At 40.0% G+C, this 12,653-nt stretch overlaps 1 protein-coding gene across 1 annotated transcript; it reads right to left on the minus strand.

Annotated features, from left to right (window-relative positions):
• Window positions 1-35: 35 nt before the first annotated feature.
• Window positions 36-9,402, minus strand: ccdc14 (coiled-coil domain containing 14). The gene is made up of 11 exons (XM_062414671.1): window positions 9,322-9,402; window positions 8,133-8,188; window positions 7,963-8,038; window positions 6,374-6,446; window positions 5,868-5,972; window positions 3,545-4,183; window positions 2,486-2,630; window positions 1,890-1,975; window positions 1,661-1,804; window positions 988-1,090; window positions 36-901 (listed from the first exon to the last, which is right to left on the minus strand). Exons 1-11 carry the CDS (start codon window positions 9,343-9,345, stop codon window positions 397-399), a joined length of 1,956 nt encoding a protein of 651 aa, XP_062270655.1. The 5' UTR covers window positions 9,346-9,402; the 3' UTR covers window positions 36-396.
• Window positions 9,403-12,653: the final 3,251 nt, after the last annotated feature.

Consider the following 12,653-nt stretch of genomic DNA (forward strand, 5'->3'; position numbering starts at 1 on the left):
TCTGTCTTTGGTTATTCCCCTAAGTGCAGCCAGTCTTTGGCAGGGAGACAGAGAGAGAGAGAGAGACAAGTGCCTGTTCGGGCGAAAACCGCTTCAGTGAGGTCGCTTTTTGGCAGTAACAGTAACGGCATTGTAACAGGGGAAACAGTAATTAATTTGATTACTCGTTACTGAAAAAAGTAATATAGTAATATAACGGTGTTATTCCCACCACTGCACAGGAGCAGCTGAAACAAAGCAGACTGTGTCTTCATCAAAACCATTAAAATTAAACGGACTAAATCAAAACAATCCTTTATTTCCAATCTTAAATATCACATTACATCACACTATATCACATTAAAACACGACAGCAAGAGTAGCTCATTTAAAATGAAGCTGTCAAGTGAGTGAATATCATCTCCCCAAATCCAGTTTAATAGTATTCTGCAGACTGGCTATGCTAGCATCCAGAGCTGCCAGACCATCTCTGAACGCTGCTTCATCTCTGGTGTCAAAGGTCGACCCTGACCTCAAGCTCCACTCAGATGTGACAGTCTCCACATCACACTGGGAGAGTGTCGAGTCAAACAACCGCCTGCGTTCCTTCCCCAGCTGCTGGCCACATAACTGGACTTCATCTGAGCTGAAGCAGTGTGACCTCATGTATGAATGTGATGATGTTTCTCTCAGTTTCTTTTCCTCTTCTTCCCTCTCTGCAGCCACACACACATTGTCGTCTATGTGTGTGGGCTCCAGCTGATCCAAAGACATCAGGTACTGAGTGATGCGGGCTGTGGGGAGCTCTGCTTGATCCTGTCTCTGCTGGCGTTTGTTGCGATGTTGCTTTGTTGTTGGAGCATCCGACACTGAGCTGTTAACAAGTGTGTGACGATCGGATAAGTCGTGACACTGAAGAATCCTGAAACAGAGAGAAGAGACATAGAAGAGACCTCTCTGCTACAGTCTGTTTTAGTCATAAATCTTTTCATTCAGCTGCCACTGTACCTGTTGAGGTTTTCTATCTCTTCCAGTCTTTGCTGGGCGAGTGAGATCAACTCACTTTTCTCTCTCTCACTCTGCACCAACTTGTATGTGGTGGCCTCCAAGTCTACAAACACATACATACATACATACATACAAATGAATGATATCACTACAAAAACATATACACATATTGTAGATAAATCTACAAATGTCATCACTGCCCATCTGACATGATCTTCTCAGACACATCTGTACATGTACAGTGAGCATTTCTATATACATTAACCTCAAGTTTTGGAACTCTGACATTATAACAGTTTATAAATAACAGAACACCACAAAAAGGATGATCTTTCATGCTAACTATAGTTCTGAATGCTTTATTATAGTTCTATTATTTTATGGGCAGCATTTTTATGCATTTGACTTTGTCTTATCTGAACAACATCTTTTGTTTTGTTTGTATGAATATATATTTGATATTTATACTCATTTCAAGCATAGTTGTTAGCATTTTTGTTTGAGCTATTTTTCTCCTGTTTTGAACCTATATTTATAGGTTGTTAACAGGTAACTATAGGTTTAAGTTAAGTCAGTCAGAGTGATAAATAATTTGAAGTCAGAATCCTTGTGTTTGCTGTTGGTCTTGGAAGCTGTGAGGAATAGTCAGTAAAGCATGTGATGCATTGTCAACCTGTCTTCATGGGTGCATGCTCTGCCTCTTTGTCTCTAAGCTGGCTCTGTGTGTCCTGCAGGGCTTTCCGTAGTTCTGCAAGGTCATCTTGGAGTTCCTGCAGACGGGACTGAGCAGAGGTGAGCTCCTCCTGCAGAGTCAACACTGAGGAGAGATGAGTAAACACTTAACATGCCTTTAGTGTTAAATGTGAACAACACAGGAAGCAACACACTCATATTTACTTTACCTTGTGAGTCACAGAGTGTCTCCATGTTCCGTTGCTTCTCTGCCTTCTCTCGCTCCTTTAACTGCTGGTTCAGAATCTTCACATGCCTAGCACACACATAGAGACACACACACACACACACTTTAGCTGTGCCATTATACAAGGAGTAACAAAGGGTGACAGCATGATAAACTGTAAACTTTACAGTCTTGTCTCTAAATGACCTGAATACATAACTGATGGAAACAGGCACATATCGCACTGCTCCAACTCTGACTCTCAACTGAACTACTTCTGAACCAGACATTGGTCCAACCTCCTGTAGTGTCCAGTGAGACTCCTCAGCAGCCAGAGAGATACCCCTTTTAGACTTTAGTCACATTCTACACCTTTAGCTAGTGGGATTATCTGCTGCTTCACTGTGTGAGCAATAATGCAACATTTAGTCCGTCATAATAAATGTTACAATTGAAGAGTTTTTTTGAATGATTTCCTTGACAGCAGATTGGCATGCATTCATATTTGATCTCTCTATCATCACTGTGTGTGTGTGTGTGTGTGTGTGTGTGTGTGTGTGTGTGTGTGTGTGTGTGTGTGTGTGTGTGTGTGTGTGTTACCTGAGCTGGATTACCAGCTGGGTGTTCTGGGTGAGTAGTGACTGGAGGTCTGCTGCACACTCTGGAGTGTTTGAACTACTGACATTCAACAGTGATGATGACACAGTCTGCTCCAGATGGCTGAACAGCCTTTCTGCTACACTGCCTACACACACACACACACACACACACACACACATGATTGATATGGTTAACTACAAGTAAGATTATACATCACTTCAACATTTCACAACACCAGGTGAAAGCAGCAGTGTACAACAGAAGCTGCTTTTAATGTCAATGGCAAAACACTAATTGTGAACAGTTGTAACATTTCTGTGTTAATGAACACTTAACACAGAAGACAGAAATGGCCCTGCCCACATTTGACCCAGAAACCAGTGTCCTTTTTTAATGACAACTCTGTGATCATTTCTTACAGTTATAATATCTGGAAACACAACATCATCACTAAACAGAAGTCTGGCAGGTCTACAAACACGAGCTGTCACACTATGAGGTAAATACATGTTTGAAAGAGAGAACAAAAGTGAACAATAACTTTATAACAAATGTGTCCTTTGTAAGCATCCATCATAGTTTACACATTGTTTGACTGCTCATGCTTCTTGCTGTTTTTGATTTCTTTCTTAATAATGTAACCATGTTCCTTGATCTCAGCAATGATCCATCATTACTATTAGAATGATGGACAAAACAATAATAGTTGAAATAAACCAGAATGATCCTTAACAGCCCTGTGAAGCAGAGCTAGAGACCAATGTTTTATTAAACCATATTTAAAGCCCCTTATTATTTCTTTATAACATGAAATATACATTACAATTAAAACATCTTCAATTCTTATTTTTTAAGATTGTAACACTTAAAAAATGAAGGAGTGCTTAGATCAGATTTGATTGACAGTGGCCAGTCAACATAAGCCAACAACTACACAACTGCCATCATGTTTAATTCAAATGTTTCCAAACTGTGATTGGTGCACAGAAATACATGACATCACAGTTTCCCAATAATAATAATTGACAGACTAATCAATGAAACAGACAGACAGGTCACCTTGTCCGGCGATCAGAGCCTTGAGTTCTGCCAGCAGATACTGAATCGTCCTCAGCTTCACTTCTTTCTCTGCACTGCTGTCCTCCCCACTGTGTATATCCTGAGGGAACTCCTCAACCTGTCCATGTTCCAGCTGCAGCTTAGACATCCTCATGGTGCAGGTATGTATGTGAGAGTGTGCATTACTGACACCAGTATGTGGATCTGTAGTAGAACTTTGGATATTGACGTCTCTCACAGGCACAAAATCCTCCTGTTCTCTATCACAGGAGGCCTCATGAGGACCAGACACACGATCAGAATCTGGGCTGCAGCAGCTTCTCTCTTTACAAAGTGTGTGCAAACCAGACAGGCAGTCAGGCTGGTTGGACTGAGAGTTGGACTGTGATACAGAGAGGAGGATGGAGGACTTGTGCAGAAGGGGACGAATGGAGGGCTGGGGCTCTGAGGGAGTGGGGTAGGGGAGCTTACATGTTTGACTCTGTGATGGAGATATGTGAGACTGCAGAAGTGTGTGAGTTTGTTTCTGAGGTGGATGGAGTGTCACTCCTGAGTGTGCAGCTGGACTACAGAACAGATGTGGAGTTCTTGGTGTTGTGCTACCTGGTCCACGATGAACCGACTGCGAGCTCTTTTGATCTGGAGGTAGACATGAAGGGAAGCTGGGGCAACATTATACACACACACAATAGGACTCTGAAATATTACCTGTCGGTTCCCGCTGCTATTTGTGCTGCAACTACATTCGCCTGCTCCCACAATGCAATTTAACACACCTACAATCTCTACCCTGGACTGAAACTCTCCGCAACATACTTCTTTAGCATATATCATTTGAATATTTTGATACTAGTGTTAATATGGCACCTTTAAGCACCTAAACCAAAATGAAAGTTGTCTAAACCAGAGTTGTCCATCCACTCAGGAAGGAAAAAACCACTTGATTCAGCAAAACAGCTGAATAATAAGGATATAACTTTATAGACAATTATAGGCTGTTGTAGTGGCCATTTGTCAAGAATCAAAGGGGCCACTGATGCACCATGGGTAGCAGGCAAAAGTAGTTAATTTTCCAACAAAATGTTCCATTGCATTTCCACACATGTATTAAGACATATACAAATACTTGGAACAATAATGTGTGTATGATGTTTTGTTTTGAAATGAAAAAAGCTCCTGCACACTGCCTCCCTCACTGCTGCTTGTTTTATTAAGTTTCTGCAACATTTCGGTCTATCCGTCAACAGGCATATCATGGGCAGCATCACAACACTTCCATTATATACACACAAGGGCTGACTCAATCCAATGAGAGGACTGGAAAGATCAGTCTGAATAACTGATGAACCTGTCAGACAAGTATAGTATATGAGAATCAGAAAGATTAGAAAAAATACAACAATAGATAAACAATATAATTAAAAGGCATAATTTCACTTGATCAATAAGTGCTATATCTGATCAGTGGTAAAAACAAATACATCATATAATACAAGCTAGAAATAAGACTGCTATGTGCTAATGATCACTAGGCCACCTATAAATTATAACACAGACTCCAAAAGGGGTGAGAAAAAGACCCTGTATCCCAAGAAAAACTTAAAAAAAAATAAGAGATATTTGTTAATATTATTATTGATTATATTGATCTTTCCAGTCCTCTCATTGGATGGCTGAGGCAGCTGACACAATATGGAAGCAGTGTGACCATAAATTACAGTGTGACCATCCATACACACCTACAGTTTGAAAACAGAGCCCATGTCACTCACATCTGCTGTAGATCCTTCTGGACCTCAAACTGTCTGGTTCTGACTCATTTTGTCCATGGTTTGAAGGTCTGGGGAAGACACTATGCTACATCTCTGACAAAAAGTTGTGTTGGGTTTGACTCACAGAGCTTATGTTGGTAAACTACAGTTCAACACCACAGCTAATATTTAGAACAACAGAGCCTGATGATCCCCAAGACCATAATCACAGGGCTGGGGGAACCACTACAGCTGCCAACATGCATAGCTACTCATTTAGTGTCTGAGGTACCAGGAAATTGAAATAATAACTAACTACCACAATTGTAAACAGCTGAACTTTGTAATAGATTGTATATTGTTTGACATGAATGAATTTGTATTTATGATAAATCAGATATTCTTAGAAGCTCTTATGATGTCACCTTCACTCTCTACATCAAGAAATAAGTCTCACACTTTGTAGCTTCGTGTGATTCACTTTCGTCCTTCTCACACTGACTCATGAACTAAACCCCTTTCTCACACACATGCACGCGCACACACACACATACACACACACACACACACACCTGTCTTTGAAGGTGTTTTCTTGATGGTCTTCTTTCTCAGTGAGGTGGATGATCTTGATTTGGCTGCTCCACCCTTCACTGCTCTGAGAGAGCCTGGTGAGGGCTCTAAACACACATAGACACACAGGAGTGTGCGCAACAGGACTAAAACATCAATTAGACAAAGCAGTCACTATTTTTAAATTAATCATTTACTCTGTAAAATGATTAGTCTGCAAAACTGCTTGTGAACTCAAAGATATTCAGTTCACAGTGATATAAAAGAGAATATCAGCATATCCTCACAATGAAAAGCTGAAGACATAGAATGAGTAACATTAACATAAACAGAAATGGGTTGATAGAGGGTGTACTAAAAGATTATTGTGCAATAATATATAATAATAATAATAATAATAATAATAATAATAATAATAATAATAATAATAATAATGATATCCAATAATCAACTGGAACACTATTAGCAGCTCTCTAAAAAGGTCATTATGTCAAGAAACCCATCTGACCTGCTTTCTCAGCCTGCAGGATACCACTGAGTAAGGCAGCACAGCGGTCTAGTCCCTTATGCAGAGTGGTGACCTAAGAGGAGAGAAAACAGCCATTAGCAACAATCACAGCTTCAGTTCCTAGATGTAGTCATGTTTTCAAAGATGATCAAGTGGTAAGCGGAATTTTTACACCATGGGAGTGAGCAGACTATGGAACTGGATAGCTCTATAAAACATTGTAGAACCACAACTGAATTGACAATAGATTTCACCCCAGGTGGTGAAGGTATTACCAGAGCAGATGGGAGGACCCGTATGGCCTGAAGATGTAGTAGGGATACATTCCATTGGCCTTGAAGGCAAGCATCAAAGCTTTAAACTTGATGTAAGCTGCTGCTGGAAGCCAGTTGGGGAAGATAAACTAAAGTGTGGCATGAGCTTGTCAGGGTCAAGCTAGGTCATTTGAACACCAGGCTGCATTCTGAATCATCTGCAGAAGTTTAACAGCACATGCTGATAGTCAAACCAGGAGTGAGCTGCAGTAGTCCAGTCATGAGATGACCAGCGCTTGGACTAGGAGTTGTACTCCATGCTCAGACAGGTACAGCATAATCCTCCTGATGGTGAGCTAAGTGAATCTCCACGGTCATCTAGTATAATGCTATGATTCTTTGCAGACTGCGATGATAGTAACAGGGATGAGCCGAGCTATACAGACTTTTCTTCAAATACAACAGCAGGGTCCATACACAGTGACACTGCTGTGGCTTTTGTCTCAAAAGTTAACTACACAGTTCAGATCTGGAAACACTTTCAGACAGCTTGGAAACAAATCTCCATTTGAGAAACATTTATTTGGAAGAAAAAACAAAGGTGAACACTCAAATTATGACCTGAGATGTTGATCAGTGGTATGGCACACATCATCAGTTGTTCATGCACATGCACATTTACAGCTTGTCTCCCTTTTTTCACTCAGCCACGAGGATGAGTGGTTTGATGTGCAGTCCAGTGACAATAATGTAATTAATCCTTATGTCCTTGTGTCTAAAGCGGACACTTGTTCTCGAGTTCTTCTATGCGTTTTGCAGCCATTTTTGCTGGACAGGATATTATTAGATTAATATTGATAGAAATTATGGACAACCCAGAACCATCCCTTAGTTGAGAAGGATTCTGCTGGTTTTTTGAGGTATGTGGTGGTTGTGGATGAACAGAGACTTTGGTCAAGGATGCTGCCACCTGAAGGTTCCACTAGTTTTGAATACTAAGTGAATGATATCATGTATGTATGTGAACCATGAATCTGCCATGAAATGTTGTCGTATTGAGGCTGGAAACAAACAACATAATGCAGATCATATGTTCTCTACTTTATTGCAATGTGATGAGAGGAATGGAATATTTTTGAGCACCTTTTTTGAAAACAACATTTCCTGTATCACACTGCAATATCAGTGTGCTGTTTTTCTTCACACAGTAGCAAAATGAATCATGGTGAGAGAATGCTTACCATCTGTAATGTCAGCTGCTGTGTTGATCTGCATTATGCTGCCCAAAATGTCTCATGTCTTTTGCAATGGTTGTAAATCAGCTCAGTTCATTACCTGGTCTTCAGAGTCTGTGGAGTACAGAGAGTGGGCTGGCTCAGGGCAGGCAGCCGGCCCGGGGTTTGGAGTCACTCTAACAACAAAATATTCAGGAGTTACGGGAGCGCTAACAGGAATAGTGTATGTAAAGAGCAAACATTACACAAGTAGAAGGCTGGTGGGCTTACCTTCTCTGGGTAGGCTGCACTTTTACGCCTCCTGTCAGCCTCCCTGATGTCACCACCTGTCAGTCACAAGCCTGGTATTTAAAAAAGGACCTTCTGAATTGTGTCTGCAAGACAGCACTCTCCACCTCTCTGTCACTGTGTGTTGTACCTGGCTTGTTGTACCTGGCTACCATGCCCTCCTCTCTACATCAGAGTTTTGGAAAGTACAATAATATGACCAATGATGCATTTAATTATACCAGACCTACATGCATTTAATGTTTATGAAGTTGTTACTGATCAGATCTGTGTGTTTGGATCTTCAGTCTTTCACCACAAACAATTCAACTTTAGATCAAGGTCAAGGTGCAATGTATTGTCATTCTCTCCATATACAATACAGTATACAGAGAATTAGAGCTGCAATTAGTCAATTGACAAAGACGATTAATCACCAACTATTTTAATAATCAAATAATTGCTTTAGTAATTTTTTAAGCAAAAATCTCAAAATGTGCTGATTGCAGCATCTTAAATTTGAATATCCTTTTTTCATTTGTCATCAAGATTTCATACTTTCCTGTCATATATGACATTAAACTGGATATCTTTGGATTTTGGACAGTTGGTTGGACAAAAGGCATTTGAAGACACCTCTTTGAGCTCTACTTAACTGATATTATGTTGCTAAAACTATTAATCAATTAGTTGAGAAAATGAAGATTGAAAATTTGAAAGTGATCCTTAGTTGCAGCCCTATAGAGGTGTGCTCCTTCAGTTTCACGTATACAATAAAAGCAGATATAGTATAAATATGTATGGTAAAATGGCTACTGTGACTCCGATAATTCAATCTTTTAAGCGTCTTACGCTTACTTTCATGTGACTAATTTGACACTAACTTCTACATTAGTTTAGGCGTTAGTTTTTTCAATAGATTTAGTATTATCAGTGTAATGTAAGGTTATGAAATAATATAATTAGACCTAATCTAACATTACGTATTGGAGTTGGAACAACCATATAGAGAAATGTCACTGTAGCTGCTGATGACTCCTGTATCCCCAGGCGAGTATAAATAACCATCTTTACCACTGACAGCAACAAACATCTCTCCTGCTGTCTGATCAGCAACCTTTACAATTCAAAAGACAATGACATGTAAGTTAGGAGACGTACTACGTCAAGCTTGAATGTTAGCTGCTCTTACCTTGCGTTTAGTCGTTCCTTTCATGGTTTACGACAACTTTATCAACCGTACTAAGCTGAAGTGCGTCTGCTATACAGTGACAGTGGTGACTGTGTGTATCTATGGGAGTCACTGTTCAGGTTTGAAACGTTTTTTCATGAAATACGTGTTGCGCTGCAGCTTCCGGTTGAAACAAAAGTTTGAAATGGGAAACAACTGGATGGCCAATCAAATTGCTTCTGTCACAATGACGCGGCGGATCAGTACCACGTGGTCGTTGTTGGTAAACTATTTTCTTCCCGAGAAGACAGAGACCCGCCACCAGTCAATATAATTATCATGCCTATTGCCTAAACCTATCCAACGAAGGCAACGAGTAAAACCAATCACAGACACTAGGGATGTCCCGATCCAGCTTTTTGCACTTCCAATCCGATACCGATATTGTAGCTTTTAGCATAGGCCGATACCGATACCGGCCGATCCAAGCATGTATTAAAGATTAAAGATATTTACTTATTTTGTTGTTATACTCATGTTGAAAAGGGTTTTACTCTTAAGAACAACTAGCCAACTTAATTAGGTTAGTTTGAATAATCCACAATAGTTGGTAATGAGAAGCTGACCTGTTTATTCTTAACAGGGTTAAATAAACACAAAATAGACAAAATAATAAATAGTCAATTAACCACACAAACTGAATTGGCATCAGTGCTCTGCTCTTGAACAACAAGAGTGTAAACCAAGGCTTAAAAAGCCATCAGTGCAAACAATATTGTAAACTGTATTAAAAAAGCAAAACACACAAAAAAGCTGAGTAGAAAATAAATAGTGGGATGCTGGACAGGTCGCTAGGTGTGCTGAAAAACGCGGACCGGATTTGGGGGGAAAAGCTGAAAAAAACTGGAATGGATTACCTACATCGGTGCGCTGGAAAACACGGACCGGAGTTTTGAAAACAAACTGGATCGGGAGTCCGGATCAGGATTTTCCCGTGCAGGCCGATCCGATATTGATATGCATTTTTTTGCTAATATCGGCGGCCGATCCGATCCAAATATCGGATCGGGACATCCCTAACAGACACATTGAGGTCTTCACTGAATGCGGGTGGGAGAATAACAGCTGTGTAGAGTGTGTTTTCATACTTTGGAGTTTGTATTTGCACAGATATGTTAAAATGATAAAAAAGGGAAAATGAAAAAAGGTGATAAATAGTTAATAGACCCACACTTGACATTTCTCACGCTGAGAAAAAAAATCAGCGTGAGACTCTTTTAAACTTCATATTTTCATCTTTCATTTGTCAAAACGTTTTTTTGCATCATTGACTGATAGTAGAGGATCCCTGCTGAGATATTTTCAGACAAATAAAAAAGTTTTATGCGTTGGAGAAACTTTGAACTTTGCTTGCATTTGCATGTCTTATTAACTTGAATATACTAAAGATAAATACGTACAGTCCTCTATATCCAAGAATTCAATATCTTTCTAATCTGACATTATTCATCCATCAACATCTAATTTATTTAAATTTGTGATAACATGTTTGGCTTTTAATTTTTTATTTTCTTGATTCATTTTAGGGTCGTTTTATTTAGTTTTTAATTTTATAGTTTTTTCTATATCACTATTTTTTGAGCTGCTGTAGCAATACATTTTCCCATGTGGGATCAATAAATGTATCTTTATCTTTATCTTTATTTGGGCTGTGTCCATGCTTGTGGCATCAAATTCTCGAAGGACATTCCTTTTAATATATATATTTTTTTATTTTAATCAATCACTTATAATAGGTCTATAATACACCGTATAAACAAAATTGTTCCTCTGGGCTCTTTAGGAACAAAAGTGTCCCCATTGAAACCCATTATCAATCAATCAATCAATCAATCTTTATTTGTATAGCGCCAAATCACAACAAAGTTATCTCAAGGCACTTTACACATAGAGCAGGTTCTAAACCGAACTCTTCAGGTTTTAATTTTAAAGAGACCCAACATTCCCACATGAGCAAGCATTTAGCGACAATGGCAAGAAAAAACTCCCTTTTAACAGGAAGAAACCTAAGGCAGAACCAGGCTCAAAGTGGGCGGCCATCTGCCTCGACCGGTTGGGGTAGAGGGGAGAGAGAGGAAGAATAGGAGAGAGAGAGAGTAGCACATTGAAAATAAACATTGAAGCTAGAAGGTCCGGGACTGGAATCTGTCATCTGGACGTCTACAGACCCAGATTGCCTGTGAGATGAGAAAGCACAGACAACTCCGGGGAAGAAGTGTAGGTTACTGAATGCATTAATAGTACATGAATGTTATTGGATATAGATGGATGGATAGAGAGAGAGAGAGGAGGAGAGACTATTATAACTAGGGATGTCCGATATTATCAACCCTCCGATATTATCGGCCAATATTTACTTAAAAATCTAATATCGGGAAGTATCGGTATCAGGTTTTTATAACCGATGTTTGTTCTGTACGCTTCAGCATTTCCGAGTCTACATGAACGCAGCATGGGACGTTTACCGGCGCGCGCTTGATGACGTATAACAACAACAACACGCTAGACTCGTGGGTTGCTAACCGTGGCTAACAAGTTCATAGCATCCACCGCCATGTACACGAACACACAAACAGAAACGAGGTTTACCCTCGTTGTCATTTTCTCTGTTATGCTTTCGGCGAGTCGCCTCTGTGACGTCACCGTCAGAGTCCGTTGGGTCCTATCTGGGTCCTATCTGGGTCTTACTACTCTGCTATGTAAACACAACCGCTGAGAGGGCCGAGTGAGAGGACGTTCCTATAAAAGGTCCCGCCTCCAGAAACGGGGCTTATGTCTGTGGTTTGGAACTATTTCCAAGTGTGTCCTACGGATAGTAAATTTTGTAATTTGCAATTACTGCAAAGCAGCATAATAAATATGGCAGTGCCATATTGGCACTTTTTTCCATAACTTAAGTTGAAGCTGTTGTCTTATTTTGCACAGACAGTGATTACATTTGGAAAGCCATGTTGCATTTATGCATGCATCCAGTTGGGCATCACAATAAAATTAGGCATAATGTGTTAATTCAACAGTAGGAGATATGTTATGTTGTTACCTAACAGTTTTGGTGTAAAAAGCCTGCATATATCGGTATCGGGTGATATCGGTATCGGAAATTAAGAGTAGGGGAAAATCGGAATATCGGATATCGGCAGAAAAGTCAATTTCGAGCATCCCTAATTATAACTATATTCTTCGCGCACCACGCACGTCGGGCTTTGGCGCTGTTGATGGGCGCGCGCACGTAGACGTCTTCATACACAGGCTTTTATTGGACGTTGCATGAATTAGTGAAATATCACTTCCTG

Source organism: Scomber scombrus, chromosome 24 (assembly GCF_963691925.1).
Source record: "Scomber scombrus chromosome 24, fScoSco1.1, whole genome shotgun sequence".
Taxonomy (NCBI): domain Eukaryota; kingdom Metazoa; phylum Chordata; class Actinopteri; order Scombriformes; family Scombridae; genus Scomber; species Scomber scombrus.